The sequence below is a fragment of the Capra hircus genome, chromosome 14 (assembly GCF_001704415.2).
Source record: "Capra hircus breed San Clemente chromosome 14, ASM170441v1, whole genome shotgun sequence".
NCBI lineage: Eukaryota > Metazoa > Chordata > Mammalia > Artiodactyla > Bovidae > Capra > Capra hircus.
In genome coordinates this window covers 49,395,261-49,415,194 of record NC_030821.1, presented here as the reverse complement: position 1 = coordinate 49,415,194, position 19,934 = coordinate 49,395,261, and the positions used below count along the sequence as shown (strand labels likewise).

The 19,934-nt window shown below is 36.4% G+C and overlaps 1 protein-coding gene across 1 annotated transcript in view; it reads left to right on the top strand.

The window, feature by feature from the left end:
• The window catches only part of C14H8orf34 (chromosome 14 C8orf34 homolog), a 338,106-nt gene that overhangs the window by 309,533 nt on the left and 8,639 nt on the right, over positions 1-19,934 (top strand). Inside the window, exon 12 of the mRNA XM_005689042.3 lies at positions 7,352-7,445. Within this exon, the coding sequence (XP_005689099.2) occupies positions 7,352-7,445 (94 nt within the window). The remainder of the gene's footprint in view (positions 1-7,351; positions 7,446-19,934) is intronic.

Genomic DNA, 19,934 nt, shown 5'->3' with positions numbered 1-19,934 from the left:
CCCAAGGTAAGCCTTACCTTTCTAGAGGGTCAGTAACACATAGTATTTTTGATCTACTATTGGTTAATATTTAGGTTTTAGCTCTTTTTAAAACCAATAAACAATCATCCTTTACATAAAAACTAAGTATGACCTTAATTAATGAACTATTATAATTTATTGATAGTTTCTTTTTTTGCAGATGTTAATCATTCCATTTGGTCTGCAGAAAATATATATTTAAACTCTTCTTCCTTGCCGGTGCAAAAATGTTGAGAATGTGAGGAATAAAATGATAGTTTTTGTTTCTTCTCACTTACACTCTTATTTTGCTTTTGCCCTCCTTCTTGTTAGTAGAATCAGCAAACAGTGAGGAGCAGTATTTATAAATGTTAGAAGCATTGAAGTTAAAAGTGATCTAGCAAGCATTTGCTTTTATTTAGTATACACTAAAACTCAAATAAACCATAGAGTTTACATTTTTATTATATTTAACATTTCTTGCTAAAGTTTGAACAGCTCTTTGTACATCAAAGTCCCCCCCCCCTTTTTTTTTGTATTTTGTAAATTTAGTCTTATAATTAGATAGAATCATAACCACATGATGTTAGGTAATTTTGTTAAGACCTAAATCAAAACTAAGGAGACAATATGGTCTCCTCTAAACGTAAAGCTAAAATGAAATGTCTATATTTTCTATATTTTTAATGTATTATTTATTTTTTCAGATAGGATTTGTATTCTTGGCCAAATGAAAAGAGATATTTTATGATAGTTTACATCTCTTGATCCTCAAAATGGTTCTAACAGTTTAAAAAGAAATTATATGTTCTTTACATGAAAGGTACTTAATAACTCAGGGTAGGAATAAGATTTTCACATTGCAAAAATCATAGCTGTTAAAATTATAATGTTAAAATTCACTCATATATATATATATATAATTGAAAACAACTTAAAACCAAATACTTGCAAAGCTTGCCATACCTTTTGTAGAGAAACTAAACTATTTAAAATATCACATTTCCTAGAGGAGTAATTGGAAAGTGGCATACAATATGGGTTTCCCTGGTGGCTCAACGGTAAAGAATCCTCCTGCCAATGCAGGAGACCCGGATTCAGTCCCTGGGTCAGAAAGATCCCCTGGAGAAAGAAATGGCAACCTACTCCAGTACCATTGCCTGGAGAACTCCACGGACAAAGGAGCCTGGTGGGCTACAGGTCCATGGGGTTACAAAAGAGTTGGACATTACTTAGTGACTGAACAACACCAACAAGCATAGTATACTGCTAATTATTAGAGAAATGTATTCATTTGCATATGTATTCATCAGATAGATATTGTCAGTTTAAATGATTGAGTATCTGTAAAGAGCTCAAGACTGAAGTTAATGATTTTTTTAACTTGTTCAAGAGCAGCTTCCCTGATGGCTCCATGGGAATCCATCCACTTCCAATGCAGGAGCCACAGGAGACTTGGGTTCAATCCCTGGGTTAGAAAGACCCCCTAGAGGAGGAAATGGCAACCCACTCCACTATTCTTGCCTGGAAAATCCCATGGACAGAGATACTTGGTGACCTGTAGTTCATGGGGCCTCAGAGAGTTGGACAGGACTGAAGTGACTGAGCATGCACGCACATGAGAGCAGTTTAGAGTGGTTCCTCATAACTTCAGGAAGGTAGCTGAAGGCCGGAGACAACACACAGAGGAGGGTAAACTAACTCAAGGTGTCGAGGCAGCGTCACCGTCTCCGAGGGTGTCAGACAGGAAAAGAAGCACGTTGAGCAGACAGGTCTTTTGTTTTGTTTTGTTTGTTGTTATTGTTGCTGTTTTGTTTATTTTTTAATATAAATGTATTTATTTTAATTGGAGACTAATTACTTTACAATATTGTATTGGTTTTGCCATACATCAACATGAATCCGCCATGGGTGTACACATGTTCCCCATCCTGAACCCCCCTCCCACCTCCCTCCCCTTACCATCCCTCTGGGAAATAAAACTGCCTTATGACCCAGCAATCCCGCTGCTGGGCATACACACCAAGGAAACCAGAATTGAAAGAGATACGTGTACCCCAATGTTCATCGCAGCACTGTTTATAATAGCTAGTATATGGAAGCAACCTAAATGTCCATCAGCAGACGAATGGATAAAAAAGCTGTGGTACATATACACAATGGAGTATTACTCAGACAGGTCTTTTCAAATCTGTTGAGGTTGATTTTGTCAGCTGTACCATCTAAACTGGAAAGAGGATTGATTCTATGCAACCAAATAACTTAGAATTGCTTTTCATGCCGATTTTGGCATCTTTTCCTCATGTGGTATATTCTGTGATCATTACTGTAATGAAGTTCCAACTATACTTTTGAAGGAGTGTGCATGACATTATTCTCCTATAATAATAAGAGGTCTTTGCTTTTTATCATGCACAAGGATTTACTTTTTAAAATGGAAATAACTAGAATGCAGCATCATAATTTTATTTCTCATTTCTAGAAAAATAGAAAACAAAGCTTTTCTTCAGGGAAACCCTGTTTTGTCATTGATATTTATTAAGAATCATACATGTTGTTAAAGGATAGTAGTTTTTAAAAAGTTATGATAATGATGGCTTTCATATAGATATAAAATGAATATATCAAAATTTATTTAACTCACTAATGAATGAGGAAACCAGTAAGATGTTACAGCCAGTTCTAAGGAGAATTCAAATCCTCACATGTGTAGTCTAATAAAGAATGTTCAAATGAACTTATAACTACATGTAAAAAATGGCACAATTGATCAATATCTATAGGTTACTAATCAAGTGCATTGAAGTAGACACAGTTTGCTTTTATACAGACAAGAATTATTTGCACTAGTATACATTTCTATAAATTGCACAGTTATAACATAGCTCAGGGTCGATGAAAGAGCTCCTTCATAAAATCAGACAAATGAAAGGGCTTGCCAGAGAAATGACTTGTTTTTCATTGGCTCTACCCAATCATCTTTTGTTACTTTCAAAGTTTTTACAATGTCATCCTATAATTTTCTTGAATAGAAAAACCACAGAAAGAAATGAGTTAAGAAATAAGACGGAGGTGTCAGGAAAATAATCAGTAAATAATCAATAAGAAACATAGAAAAAAGTCCTCCGTTTTTGAGCCAAACGGAGGACTAGCTCAGAAGCCTACTTCCCAGATGACTCTGAGAAACTGTTCAGGAGATGCAGGATTTTCAGCACAGTTTTGTATCTTGTCAGAACAAAGAACATCAAACAAGTCAGGGCTACATTTCTTCAAGGTTTCAAAAAAAAGAACAGTCCAGCAAGTGCACAGCAAGTCAGTGTGGCCTTGGCACCTGGGAAGGGAGTCTTATTGAAGGAGGCCCAGCATTGGTGTCCGAGGAAGAGAGGCATTTAATCTTTATTTTTAACATGGACATTCTTTATTGTTTGGTTAATGTGTCCTTTTCTTTAATAATTAAAGCAGATGTGCAATGTATGTTTGATAGGCCACAAACAGGCTATTTTAGTTAGGATCAGACTCAAGTTAACTCATGCATAAGCAGAATACTTCCCTATAACTCAATATGTGAACATTTCTTTTATCAGAGAGCAATACCAATACATAGTGTAGTGTAGCAAATTTGTTGGATAAATTTTTTTTAGCAGTTTGTGTTTATTTTGTAATGTTTTTCATCATCTACCATATTGTTATAACTTTGTTATTGCCCCTTTTTTCTTTTCCCAGATCTTGTTCATTCAAACTTATATTTTCTCAAATGTATCACTTTCCTGTTCTTAATTATTTTTAATTTTAATTGAAATATAGTTGATTTGGATTCATGTCAATGTATGGCAAAACCAATACAGTATTGTAAAGTAAAATAAAGTAAAAATAAAAATTAAAAACAACAATAAAAAATTAAAACAAAAATAAAACAAATGTGAACATAAAAAAAAAAGAAATATAGTTGATTTACAATGTCGTGTTTATTTTAGTTTTAAAAAAATTGGCTGCACCCTGGGGCATGCAGTATCCTAGTTTGCCGATCAGTTATGGAACCTTCATCCTCTGCGTTGGAAGGCAGAGTCTTAACCACTGGACCACTGGGGAAATCTCCCTGTTCTTATGTTTTAATTGTCCTCTGATAATATGAAAAAGAAATAAGCTACAGAAGTATAATTTGCAAAATAATTAGAGTGTTCAGCCTGATAATACTAGCCATTTCATTAACAAATACAAAATTATTTCCAAACTATATTAAGTATATAAATTATATAGGGAGAATTTTATTTTAACAGAAGTATAGGTTTAATTCTCTATTAGTTTTGCAGTCTATTAAATGTATGTAAGTGGGATATAATATTATTCTGATTTATTTGAAACATGCTTCAGGAATACTTGCTTTTTAGAGTCTTAAAGAAGTAAAGATCTTTAGAGAAATAAAATAAAAGTGACAATCCCTTTTGCAAGGTTGAAGCTGATGTTTTGTGTATTATTTTCATTCTTAACCAAAAAGAAAGAAATATTTAGTTGCCTCAGAGTTAAATTATCCAATGGTGAGCGTTTGAGCAGAGGACCATTTTTTTTTTTCCTCTCTAAAAAACCAGAATAACCTATGGCCACACATGACATTAATCACTGATGGACTGCATTTAGAGAATCCAAAAATAAACCAGCCATGTGGAATAACAATACTGCTAAAGTTTATAAAGCACTTACTCTGTTAGCAGATAAAATGATATGTTGATACAGGGCTAGAGACTGTTTTCCATATGATACATGTCACTATTTCCCACCACTCCTGGTCCCTGGACATTACATACTTATGGTAAAAGTGTTTTAGAAAAAGGATGAATGGCATTTCTTCTAAAAGCAATCCAAAGAACTTGCTCTTGGGAATATGAAATAGTTTGTACTATGCTCAGAAGGAGTTAAGTATTCCTGTAGAAAAATTTTTGAATAAGTTGGCAAAAAAGGAACATGTCAACTCTTGTTTTTAAAAATGTTCACAAGTTTAGCTCCTTGACCCCATCAAAAAGAATTATAAGTAGTCTGATGGGCTGAACTTTGGCCATTCATAGTTTTGCCTGTTGGCATTGATGAAGCAAACAGGTGCATTATATTACTAACTGTATTCAAGGGAAAACCAAAGTAAAACATTTAAATGATCTATTAATAGAAATATTTATACTATCTCTACGATTCTGATTCCAACAGCTCAACATTTTAAAGTTCTTCCCAAACTACAAATTTTACCAAGCTAATGTTTCATTTGTGCTGTAAATAATCTGTAATAAACTAAGAATAGCTTATCTGTTCAGCAGTAAAACCATTAAGACCAGAAACCAATCAGTAGTATTACTGAATATTCTGAACTATTGTGGGAAAAATTAACAGTATTGGATTATTAGTCATATCTTTTCTTATGAAAACAGATTTTAGGATCTGGACAAAAAAGCTAAATAGCCAAAATGCTTTTTCAATTAAAAACATTTTTTTCATGATCACTTTAAACTTTTTTCTGTTTTAAACAAAGAGCTTTTGTCATTTGATTTTACCTTATAAGATAAAAAGATCATTTTTCATATTCTTTAAACCCAGAGACGCCATGTGAAAAACTACAGGGATGTGATATCCCTTTCTGTTACATGAAGATTTTTGAAAATTTACTTCTGTAGTTCTCTGTACTGTTATGAAATTCTAAAGTTAAGATTTTTCAGATTTGTGCTGCCCCTATACTTTACTCCTTCAAGACCAAATCCAGTATTGGAAAAAAATATTAAATCCTAAAAATAAATTAGGACTTTCCAGGTGGCTCAGTGGTAAAGAATCCGCCTGCCAATGCAGGAGACCTGGGTTTGATCCCTGGCTCAGGAAGATCCCCTGGAGAAAGAATTGGCACCCATTCCAGTATTCCTGCCTAGGAAATCCCATGGACAGAGGAGCCTGGCAGGCTACAGTCCATGGGGTCACAAAAGAGTCGGATACAACTGAAGCGAATTGGCAGGCATACATGCACATTGATCATTAGAGCACTTATCAAAACTCATACAACATCACAATGGAGATGACAACTGAGCCTTGGGAGGACTGTTAATGTTTGAGACAGATAAATAGAGTGCATCCTAAGCAGGAAGTATGACATATGAAAACATCTTAGTAAATTAGAGAGAATGAGAAAGTTGGGGAACTACCAGTTAATGATAGCTAGAGTGGAAGTGTCAGTCAAGGTGGAATGGAGGTGGAAGTGGTGGTAAATCAGAGGCTAGACCAGCACGAAGCATGAAGGGCCTTGAGCTGTGATTTTATGCTGGGGATAATGAGAAGACCACTTGAGGGTTATAAATGAGGTAATGATGGCATCACGTGCCATTGTTAAAATCTCACCATGGCGAGGAAATGGTGGAGATAATTAGGGAAGGTATGAATCTTAATCCTAGAAAACTTGTAGATGACTATAACTACAGTCAGGATGCGAGATGATGAGGGACTGCCTTAGGTCAGTGATGGAGGTGTGGAGCAGCAAGGAAGTACTTAAGAACTATATTAATGAAAATAGGAAGTAATAAGAGGAAGAAGGTAGTGAAGTAGTACTAAAGGGTAAAGTTGAGACTGTTCTCTGAATCCTACTAATCCTTAATCACATTTAAAAGAATTGGAACTTTGATGGCTAACAGACACATTTTATGCACTTATATGTTGAATATTTCATTATTATATTCCCCAGAATGAGTGCCAGGAATTCATAAAAACATTACCTCAGGAAGAAACATAGTCTAGTGTTGTATGTTAGTTGCTCAGTCGTGTCCAACTCTTTGCAACCCCATGGATTATAGCCTGCCAGGTTCCTCTGTTCATGAAATTCTCCAGGCAAGAATATTGGAGTGGGTTGCCATTCCCTTCTCCAGGGATCTTCCTGACCCAGGGATTGAACACAGGTCTCCTGAATTGCAGGCAGATTCGTTACCACCTGAGCCACCAAGGAGGTCCTGTTGCTGCTGCTGCTGCTAAGTCACTTCAGTCGTGTCCGACTCTATGCGACCCCACAGACGGCAGCCCACCAGGCTCCCCCGTCCCTGGGATTCTCCAGGCAAGAGTACTGGAGTGGGTTGCCATTGCCTTCTCTGGAGGAAGTCCTAGATATTTCTTATGAAGACATTAAATCTTATTAAAAGGAGAAAGTTAAAAATAATGAGTTCAGAGTTTGTGGCATATCCATGAAATGGAAATGAATTTAAGCTTAGAATTCTTTTCTGTTGTGAGGAAATTCTTGTTATGTTTTTTTGACATGTAATTCATAGGAACTGAAGTGTTCACCCATATTCACAATATCATTCTAGAATTTAATCCAAATAAGTTTCTTCTTTGGCAGGATGACTCTTTGAAGCAACTGCAGGTGGTTCATCAACCGTGGATCTTGCCAAGTGACACAGAAAGCGAAGGAGTAGAAGCAGAACAAGAGAAACGTGAGTAGACACTGCTGTTTATTGACAAATTGCTTTTAGCCAAAGGACATTCATGATGATGGTACATTATTTTCCTAACATCAAACAATATCTGCAAAAAATGCAGACTTGTTTGTGGAGCACATGTAAAGTGAAGCTACACTTTGCGGCTATAAATCTTGATTCAGTGATGTCTTAATTGTGGTGCAGAGACCTATAAGCTTAACTTTCTGAAAAGAGGTGTAGTATCTTAAAACAGGAATTATTCTTTCTGAAGACCAATATAAAATGTCTATTTGAATTGTGAGTCCTCTATTAATACTGTAGATTTATATCCGTATAACTTGTGGTTATTAAAATGTTTTGAAGTATATTAGGAACTGCTCAATATTTATTTGAAATTATCAGTATTTGTTAAATGAATAAATTGATATATGTAAAGCTGTTCACAAAAAGATTAGTGTTGTAATAGTACTTAAGACAGTTAGTATATCTAGCCCCTGATTTAAGTCATTGGATTATAACCATAACAAAGAATGAATGACTATAACTTGGGGGTAATTCAGTGCGTGCTCTCGAGGTATTACTGACATTCTCAGACAGATGGGTTCAGCATTGTAGATGAGAGGTTAGTGTCTGGATCGTTGAGGAAAAACGTTGATTTTTAAAACAATGAGATATCAGAATTTTACCTTTTTTTTTTTTTGTAGCCTGTAGAGAGAAATAAAAATTGTAAATAATAACCTAGCCCTCATGATAATTGGTGTGAAGTGATCAATTAACTGTTCCCTTGAGCTATAGTCATCAGAGATACCTGATATGTTACAAGGTAGCATGATTCTGTACCAGAGAGATTCAGGAAATCGCTCTTCCAGGTGAAAAGGCATTTGTAAATATCCTGATCCTGCTTCTTTAACTGTAGGCTTATGTGGCTAGAAAGAACACAGGCAGGAGAAGGACCTATATGGTAAGAGCTCAGGCGAGAGGAGGAGACAACTGCAGTGACATTCAGCTGGCACATCCGAAATGCAGTGAATAAAACACTGTCATTGTACAGACTCTGGTGGAGGGAAACACCGTCTTTAGAAACCAACTGATGAAGACTCAGAAAGCAGACTGTAGTTTAAGCAAGTATGAAAATAAAGAGCAATTTATCTTTTAATCTGTTTTTAATAGGAGAATGACCTAGAAGATCTTTAACACAAAGGATCCTAAGTAAAATAGTCTAGGAAAAGGGCAGCATAGGATAAAAAGAGAATCCCCCAAGTCTAAAAGAACAAGTGGCCCACAACTTTCACGAAAACAAAGGCAAGCATGTTTATACCTTTTAGTCCCCACACATTTAAAGATATGGAAACTCTCATTCTAGAGTTTGGATTTAATAATCTTCATCAATTTTTTTAGGTCTTTGTAAATTTTGCAGTAAACAAACCCTTCAAGGGAATGTGTGTGTGTGTTCATGTGTGTGGTGTATAAAGATAGTGTATATAATTGGGATAGTTTAACTCTTAGATTCAACACATATGTGCCCAACATGGGTATGACCGGGTAAACAACACCTTTATAAGATGCATAGTGTATTAATTCTATGTGTGTGCTATAATTTTTAATGAACTAAAACTAAAATCAAGAAAGTATTGATCAAAACTGTATTTAATCCAAGTCTAAATTCAGACTAAATTCCTTTCCCTCAAGTCCGTATGTCTCCAACCAGTATTAAGTCTATAAAATAGGTTAATAATGCAAAGGAAATTAAAAATTCCCAAAACTTTCTTCAACTCTTGTCATCTAATCATATTGTCTTTCTGCATATACTTTCACAAGGTTTTCATGATAAGTTGTGATCATCTTATCTTCTATTAGAATGCAGCTTCATAGAGGAAATGACTCTGTTCTTATCTTCTTATTTAGTTACATATTAAGACCTCAATAAATATCTGAAAATTTAATGAATTAATACATAGATTTATTTGGTACTAACTTATCAATAAATAAATAATTGTGCCTGAATAATTGTCATTAAAATATCTATAGTTTTATTAAAATTTTAATGTTGGGTTTAGAGTTTAGCTATAGATTTTGCCATATGGTCTATCAATTACTCTGAGGAAGGTCATTCTTCAACTCTCCTAACCATAGACCTAGAACCAAAAATATTTGATTTCAGCCATGTTGTACTTGGAGGTGACCCTTGACAATGGTAAATTGTTTGAAATAAAATCAGGATTTGAAAATAATTAAGTGGTAATAGGAGCCATCTGGAAATGGAATGCTAGTTGGCAATGTAGCCAAACTCATAGCACAGAGATGCAAGTGCTTTTCCAGAGCAGGATCCAACATTTAAGTACTGGGTCAAGTGTAAGATGGAGCCACTGAGGTTATGATGAAAGTGAAAGTGTTCGTCGTTTAGTCGTGTCTGACTCTTTGAGGCGCTATGGACTGTAGACTCCCTGGCTCCTCTGTCAATGGAATTCTCTAGGCAAGAATACTGCAGTGGGTAACCATTCCCTTCTCCAGGGGATCTTCCTGACCCAGGGATCGAACACGGGTCTCCTGTATTGCAGGCAGATTCTTTACTGTCTCAGTTTGTATTCAATGTATGAGGTTTGTGGAACAGCTGGCAAGATATGTACAGATCATTTACCTCTTTATTTTTCTCAGTGAAAGAAAATAAATGACATAAATCTATGTCATCCCAGCATCTGATTTAGCGTCTAGAGGCTCATATATTAGAAATGTATGAATAGGAAAAGGACAGGAGTCATCATTCCAGTGGTAACACCTGTTTCTTGACTCAACTTCCTATAAATTATATGTAGATAATTTTATGGAATTTTCAGATTTCTCCTGAGACAAAATTATCTTGGCGGAAAGTTTCAAAATAATGTCAGAATATTCGTAGTGGTGCATATTTCTTATTGCCTCATTTAAAACTAAGACTTATCACAAGTAAGTTTTATAAAAGAGCACCATTTAGGAAAATATGTCTTGAATAATTCAATGGGAAGCTTTAAAAACTTTTATTATAAACAAGAGAAGCAGACTCCTTAAGTAGACTTTTTCTTTCTACTCTGATTTTGGTATAAAAGTCTACATCAGAAATTTTAAAAACTCATGTCAGGACTATGCTTGTTTTTAATTGCTCAGATTATGATCTGAAGTCACTAAGTAACTGAAATGATAGGCACGTGCACCTACCGGGGTACTTGTTTGCTATTCATGTTACTGGACTCCACTTCAGACCTAGTCAATCAGAATCTCTGTGCATGGAACTCTGAATTCTGCATTTCTAATAAGCTCCTCCGTTGATCTTTGCTTATTCTAAAGACTGAGAACTATTGGAATGAAAAGTCCAATGAATCAGAGGGTTGTGTTTTCAGAATTTTCTCCATGGTGTTGTTAATCTCTGGACCTTATTTCTCTAGGCAGCATTTCTATCTGTAAGTTAAGTTTAGATATCAAATGTGAGGATGGAGAAGAAGAAAGGCTGAAATTCAAGGGAATAAATGTGGAGTAAGATTGAGAGTCAGGTCCCCTAGTCAGTAGGTTCAACATCTACAAAGGCACACATCATTAAACAGCCTCAGTCAAGCCAGCCAGCACCCTCTGACTACGTTTTAGCTTTTTAAAAATGAATTGTTGTTGTTTAGTCACCAAGTAGTGTCCAACTCTTGGCAACCCCATGGATGTAGCCTGCCAGGATCCTTTGTCCATGGGATTTCCCAGACAAGAATGCTGAAGTGGGTTGCCATTTCCTTCTCCAGGGGATCTTCCTGACATGAACAACCAAGTCGAAAATAAGCAAACAAATGAAAAGCCAAACCAAAGAAACAAATCAGCAGAGATGCCCAAAATAAAGAAATAAGAGCCAGATGAAGTGGGAACTAATATAGTAGTGACCCACTGAGACCTCAGATTTGGATTTAGGTCTGAGGCCCTGGGGTCTGAGGTCTCACTGTACATAAAAACAGCAGATTTGACCCTGGGTCTGCTTAAGGCCGGGAGGCTGGCAGGATGATGCTATATAAAGTCTGTTACCTGGAAAATCAGCCTCAGGTGTGGAAAGGGAAAAAAAAAGCTGGACTTTCCAGCTGTCGAAAGCAGCAAGGTAGTTTACTATTTGTTCTAGGGTTTAGATGAAAAATATAAATACATTCATCAGAAATCAGATTCTCAGATTTGTACCTTGACTGTTAGGTTCCAACTTAAACTCCCTATATTGTTAGGAACCCAAAATTATAATAAACATTGGGCATTCTCATTAAGTGTATTTTGAATTAACAGAAGTTAGTGGTAAAGGTTGCAGTTGGCAACCTCATTGAAAACATATCAAAACTAATTTTGATAGTAATATTATATAATTTAAAAGTATGTTATGTTTCAATATTCTTTCCTTCTGTGTATGTTTTTGTGTTAATGCTAATTAAAAAATTTCAACATGCATATTTATCTCTTACAAAAGCATGACCCAAAATCTACATTATATTTTTATTCTTAATTCTTTAGTTTAGAATAATTTAGAATTCCAGAAACATTGCCAAAATAATACAGAAAATTTATATATTACCTTTACAGTTTACCTTAGGTCAACATGTCATAAAATGTTGGTAAATTTACAAAACTAATAAACCAATACTACTATTCACTGACCACTAGACTTTATTTATTCATCATGTGTCCCTAACTGCTGCTGGTCTTTAACAGTTTCTCAGTATTTCCTTATTTTCCATGACCTTGAACCTTTTGAGGAATACAGGTCAAGAATTTTGTAGAATGCTGCTTAATTCGGATTTGTCTAATAGTTTTCTCATGATTAGACTGTGGTTATGTATTTTGGGAGAAAAGACCAAGAAGGTGAAACACCCTCATCATTTAATATTAGAGAGTATGTGCAATTGACATGATGATACCCTACATCACCAGGCCATGGTACTGTTTGCTGGCTTCTCCCTTGTAAAGTGACTTTTAATCCATCTTCTTATACAATTCTTTGGAAGCAAGCCACTAATTCTTGCTCCAGTTATATGTTTTTGGTATACTTGCTGGTGTCCTATAGAGTCTCTGAGTAACGGTTCATTTTTTTTGTGTGCATGTGTGTGTGTGTGTTCTTCAGACTGGATTTCAGTTGACCTATCCTTTTATAATTTGTATCTCTTTGATGCTAATCTCCACTGTGTAAGAGTTTATTCTCATATTTGAATTATTTGACATGATTTCCTTTAGAGCCTTGAATATATTTCTAGTAGTTGATTAAAAGTCCTTGTCTGGAAATTCCATCATCTCGGCTTCCTCAGGGAGTTTCTGTTGACTGCATTTTTTTCCCACTTATGGGCCATGCTTTCACATTTATTGTCGTATGTGATATTGTGACTTCTTGTTTGCTAACTTTCCTAAATTAATTTTGTAAAGTCTGTGTAGTTTGTTGTATACAGCCACTGAAATCTTCGCTCGGTAACTTAGTTGTCAGCTAGTGATTGGACTCCCCAGGTGACACAGTGGTAAAGAGTCTCCCTGCCCATGCACGAGATGCAAGAGACGCACACTCAATCCTTGGAAGATTCCCCTGAGGGGGAAATGGCAGCCCACTCCAGTATGCTTGCCTGGAGAGTCTCATGGACAGGGGAACCCGCAGGCTGCAGTCCATGGAGTCACAAAGATCTGGACACGACTGAGCACAGTGCTCATGTGATCTGCACAATGATTGGACAAAGTATTGATGTATGCCATGAACATTCCAGAAGTTTACAGCGTGGCTTAAATAGAGCCTCTAAGCCAACCAGAAGTGAGATCCTTATCAGACCTTTCCTGAATAGATGCATAGCACTGAACATCTGCGTGGCCTTCTAGAGCTACACAGCTCTGTCGAGTTTTTGAAAATTTCCTGTGGACATGTCATTTACTGTATTTTCTTTTTAATTTTTTGGTAAGTCTCTTGTTTGCCTCAGGCAGCTTCCATATAAAACTATTACCCCTGACTGTTTTTGACAAATGTTATACAGACAGAGTATCTCACTGAGTGATGTTAAAAAATAAATAAATACCAGTGAGGCATTTCCATATAGGTCAAATAGTGACAAATCTCTAGATATTTGGGAACTCTAAATCTGTTTTGTCCCCTCCAGTAGACCATAGGCTGCTTGTTTCATAGTTGCCATTGTTGTGAGGATACTGATTTGCAAGGCTCCCACAGAACCAGAGAGAAGGATATTAATATTGGGCAAGTTAAAACCCTGCATAGTTTTTATTCCTATTGAGATTCAACTGATTTTCTTTAATGAATGTTCTATGGATTATTGTAAGCCTTTCTCTAATTTCCAGAGTTTTAAAAACATTGATTTTAGTGATTTTTCCCTGTGTTACATTCTCATTGTATATTTAGACAAGTAGATTTTTTGAGCTGTCTATACTCTCATTTGAGGCTTTCCTGGTGGCTCAGACTGTAAAGAATCTACCTGCAATCTAGGAGACCTGGATTTGATCCCTGGGTTGGGAAGATCCCCTGGAGCAGAGCATGGCAACCCACTCCAGTATTCTTGCCCAGAGAATCCTATGGACAAAGAAGCCTGGCAGGAAATAGTCCATGGGGTCAAAAAGAGTCGGACATGATTGAACGACTAAGCACAGCACAGCACATACTCTCATTCTAGAAATATTTCTCCTCTCCTATTTTTCTTGATTTTACAGCCTGGTTTTCTCTTTGCCCCCAGAGTATGATATCTTCGTAATGGGTTATAGAATCAGACAGTATCTGCTTCTTTAAATCCAATCTCATGAAAAACTATTAAAAACAAGTGTTTGGTAAAATAAGTTTTGAGAAATTTTCAGTTCAGTTCAGTTGCTCAGTCATGTCCAATTCTTTGTGACCCCATGGGATGCAGCCCACCAGGCTTCCCTGTCCATCACCAACTCCCAGAGTTTGCTCAAACTCATGTCCATAGAGTCAGTGATGCCATCCAACCATCTCATCCTCTTTTGTCCTCTTCTCCTGCCTTCAATCTTTCCCAGCATCAGGGTCTTTTCAAATGAGTCAGCAGTTCACATCAGGTGGCCAAAGTACTGGAGCTTAAGCTTCAGCATCAGTCCTTCCAATGAATATTCAGGACTGATTTCCTTTAGGATGGACTGGTTGGATCTGCTTGCAGTCCAAGGGACTCTCAAGAGTGTTTTCCAACACCACAGTTCAAAAGCATCAATTTTTCAGTGCTCAGCTTTGTTTATGGTCTGACTCTCACATGACTACTGGAAAAACCATAGCCTTGATTATACGGACCTTTGTCAGCAAAGTAATGTCTCTGCTTTTTATTGAAAAGTTCTAGATATCATTATATTTGAGAGGCTCTCAATTGTAAGACATCCCTTTTCAAGAGGAGCAAGGCAGCTCTACAATTCTAAGTAAACAGATCAAGTGTAACCAGCATCCTGGCTTAAAATAGGGGGAAATGTTGTTCATTGTTGACTTGAAATACTACAGAGTCTCTTCTAAAATATTTAGTAAAGTCACCAGGTAGCCCCTGCTTGATTGTATTTATTCCAGTTTTTCTTTTTTTCATATTTACTGAAGTCCTTTTTACAGAATGCCCGTTAACTCCTATTTTCTAGAAAGCCTATAAATTGCAAAACGCCTATTAACTGCTCGAAGAACATGTATTCTGGGATTTTACGAAGTGCAAACCTAGTCTAATCCCCTCCACTTCAACTCTCTCAGCTTAGTGGAGAAGAAATTGATGCTCTAAGAGATTGTCATCTTGCCGCATCATCCAGTTAATAACAGAAGCAGGAGCAGAACCAAGCGCTCCTCTTTGGGTCCAGTGATATTTACCTCCTTTTCCTCATCTTTCACTAGTACCTCCCTTCTCTCCCTCTTACCAAGGGGGTGACACAGTTTATGCTGTGACTCTTGAGAGCCAGAGTTTACTTAGGGCAGTAAGGAAGGCAATGGGATTCTACTGTCCACCTAGGATGTGGCCCAACTTCTCACCTTAAAGAAAAACCTTTGTTCTTCTTAACCTAACTTCTAGTCATTTCTTTCCAGGTAGTCTCCCAAAATTCATATGTGCACAATGCTTGAGGCAGCAGAGTTAGGGTAGCATGGCTGATTATCTTAACCAGTCTCAAGATAAGGACTAACACTCTGCCAAGTGAAGGGTAGAAGGGGTGGGTTGGGGAGCAATGGACTGTAGATAACTGAAAGACTCAAATGAGTTAACAGACAATTATGTTAAAGTGTCAGGGGTACATGATACTTGAAGTTTTCAGGATTTTGATAGTATGAGGGACATGGCATCAGAAATGCAGACTAGAATGCAACTATACACACCTCAGGAGACAAATGAGACAAGGCTAACAAGACATTGTTCAGTCGCTATGTCATGTCTGACTCTTTGTGACCTCATGAACTGCAGCACACCAGGCTTCCTGGTCCTTCACTATCTCCCTGAGTTTGCTCAAACTCATGTCCATTGAGTCGGTAATGCCATCCAACCATCTTATCCTTTGTCACCCCCTTCTCCTCTTGCTTTCAATCTTTCTCAGCATTGGGGTCTTTTCTAATGAGCCAGCTCTTCACATCAGGTGGCCAAAGTATTGGAGCTTCAGCTTCAACATCAGTCCTTCCAATGAACACCCAGGACTGATCTCCTTTAGGATGAACTGGTTGTATCTCCTTGCTGTCCAAGGGGCTCTCAAGAGTCTTCTCCAACACCACAGTTCAAAAGCATCAATTGTTTGGCACTCAGCCTTCTTTATGGTCCAACCATAAAGGAAAACCCCAGCTTTGATTATACGGACATTTGTCAGCAAAGTGATGTGTCTGCTTTTTAATATACTGTCTCGGTTTGTCATAGCTATTCTTCCAAGGAGCAAGTTCTTTTAATTTTGTGGCTGTAGTCACCGTCTGCATTGAATTTGGAGCCTAAGAAAATTAAATCTGACACTGTTTCTGCATTTTCCCCATCTATTTGCCAAGAAGTGATGGGACTGGATACCATGATCTTTGTTTTTAAATGTTGAATTTTAAGCCAGCTTTTTCACTCTCCTCTTTCACCTTTTTCCAAAGGCTCTTTAGTTCCTCTTCACTTTCTGCCATTAAAATGGTATTATCTGCATATCTGAAGTTGTTGATATTTCTCCAGGCAATCTTGATTCCAGCTTGAGCTTCATCCAGCCTGGCATTTTGCATAATGTACTCTGCATATACTAGATACTCTGTTTTCCTTTAAAAGTCATGTATTTGTAGAGAAAAGGCATGCACACACTAGAAACAACCCAGAATGAAGCAATAATATTAATCCAATAGTAATAGCACAAGGATAATTAGGAAGACGAGATCTTAAATTTAAGAAAGACAAACACTTCTGGCAAACTATAGTAGGTTATTTTTGAAGACTAAAAAAATCTTGATAATTCTTTGTCTCACTTTTCATATTCAAATTCCTATGAGTGTACAGAAAATTCTAAAGCTTGTCCTAAAACATTTAGGGGATCTGAACTCATCCCAGGCAATAACTATTCTGAATTAAATATATCAACATTTGTATATTTGGTCTGTTATTATTACAGAAATATTTAGCACACCTACAAATATATCACCATATCTGTGCTTTGTATCTGTTATCATAAATATTTGAGAATTAATATTTAACCAATAAATATAAAAGTAAGTTAATAATTGCTGTTAATGATCTATTAGAGACAAAACATTCTCGTGTTAAAGTGAAATTTTCATTATAAACTGATTGTATATAATTATTTTGGTGATAAATAAGTTTTTGCAATTTCTAGAAACCAAGGCTCTGGATTATTCATGTGACATTCTTACTTGGAAATGTTTCCCACATCTGTGGTAAAATTCTGATTTTATGAATGGTTCAATTGATTCCTAAGCTCCTAGAAAAATTTTAAAGGGTAACTTTTAATAACATATAAAATTTAATCTCACCAAATAAACTATTATTAAGTATAAAGGAAAAATGTGTCAAGTTACTCAGCAATATATAAGGTTACATGCTTCAGACTACCTGCTTTGTTTATTAAAACTTCCTTGTCACATGCAATAGCTGTCAAAAATTTCATAACTGGTATCAGAAAAGGCTGTATTTAAACAAGACAGCTCAGAAACAATGATTTGAAAGGACCCTGGCTTAAGCCCACATTTTGACCTCAAAGGGTCTCCTGGAGAGGCAGGAGACAGGAGGCAACTGGGACCCCTCATCACCCGCCTCAAGGATATAGACACTGGCTGGAAGAAGCCATGTGGGGAGCTTGTTCTAACGCGAGGACACTGGTGCTGGCAAGCCCCAATCTGAAGTCGTCCCTCCAGCGTATTGGCACTGGGGGCTTACCTATCCACCAGCAGGCCAGCACTAGCCATGGGCCCCCTGGGCCAGGAGGTGCATTTACATTTAAGGTCCTTCTTTCCCTTGTGGTTCCCAGGCTCATAAGTTGCAGAGAAGGGATTCACACTCAGCTGCATCTACAGTTGTCCAATTCTCAGATTTTAACTCTCAGAGACACATTACATAGGGATAAAGGAGACTGCTATCCTTCAAGGTTCTCTGCCAAATACTTTTCGCCTTTTCCTTACTAACCAGAAATGATTTATCTTTCCACTTGTGAAGCTACAGCTTACTTTTCCGTTTTTCCTAATTATCATATGTCTTTTCAATTCAATATCTTGCCTTTAATATGCCTTAACACTCAGAGGAGAGAACAATTTTTGTCCTCTCCCTTGAGTGGGCTTATGGATGGTGCCTGCTGCTCAGTCACTTCAGTCGTGTCCAACTCTTTGCAACCTCAAGGACTTCCAGGCTCCTCTGTCCATGGGATTCTTCAGGCAAGAATACTAGAAAGGGTTGCCATGCCCTCCTCCAGGGGATCTGCCTGACCCAGGGATCGAACACACGTCTCTATGTCTAACCTGCATTGGAAAGTGGTTTCTTTACTACTAGCGCCACCTGGGAAGCCCCCTCATTGGTGGCACGATTGTCTTATGCAATGCTCTTACATATTATCACAGGCTGTGAGAGTTCATCTTGTATCTACTAGTTAGAATACCTGCCACCATGCAGGGTTTCATCTCAACCAACCTTATTATTTCATTCATCTTTTTCCTGCTACTTAAGACTCAAGCGCTTACTTCTGAAACTAAGTTTTCAAAAAAAAATCCAAGAATGAAGTATTCCCTCCAGAAGATGCTATATTTTCATTGTTTCGGTTAGACTAAAAGAGAATGGAATATTTGTTTTTAGGGTCTGGCAAGAAGTCGTAACCTGAAAATAGACACTGCAGCTTAAGAAGTTATTTGTAATAATAGACATAATATAGAAGGCATACAAATATAGACTAGGAGTACTAAGCGCAGAGTTTCAAAAATATGGCATAATAAGTGTTTTTCACTGAAACAATTAGCATATATTCTAATAGACACATAATTTAATAATAAACTGGGAAAATTGTCATATAGCCTAACAAAACTACAAAATCTATTTGGGGGATATATTAAGAATTATAGTATTCAGTTTTTCCTTAAAGTCTATTATGAGTCACTGACATTTTAAAGCTCATATAGAAACACATGTTTCTCTACAAAAGGAGAAAATGGAAAAAGACTGACATTTTTCACATTTTTGTTGTTATGTGCTATGTAGTATCTCCTTTAATTCTTTTTTTTTTTCTCCTTTAATTCTTGTGACAACTTGGTGTGTAAATGATATTACTGATTTTATAAACTCTGATTTGTTAAAAACCTGTTTCCAAGGATGTACAATTAGTAAGTACAATTTACATTCGAACTTAATCCAAAGCCATATGTTCTACTCTGAAATGTCATTTCATTTCTAAAAGCTTAAAAAAGGAGGGAGGGAGAAGGAATATGTGTGTAGATAATATCAAGAAAGGAATTATTTAGCTGAGCACTGAAAGAGTTTGTATCATAAAGAAAACACTATAAAACATGAAAATAAGGGAAAGTGACATATAAAGAAACAAGCAGTAATATATTTGAGTAGGAAATCTGCTTTTAATATAAACTTCAACTTGAGATAGTTATATTTACACTGTGCTCCAAATTATTATCTACAGGCAAAGTCATCCAGAAAATTAAGGGAGGCATATATGATAAACATAAAAATTAAAATTTTGACAGTATAAAATAAATAACATTTAGTAATTATATTAAGCACAGTTTCAGTTCCATAGTATGCTATTAAAAATAGAACAACTGTTCAAAGCATGCTGCCAAATTTCTTCAAAATGACTTGTTTTGAAATGTTGACTAAATATTCCAAAACTGTATATCAATTTAGTATATTTAAACATTCTTCAGACCAAAAACAACTTTTCTCTATATTCATAAGGATAAATGCCATGACTTTCCCCTTCATGTTAGGACATAAAGGTTTTTCCATTTGTTAACTTTTAAAATAATTTTCTGAGTTGCTTCAGTTGTGTCCGACTTTGCAACCCCAATCAGACTCCTCTGTCCATAGGGTTCTCCTCTAGGGGATCTTCCAG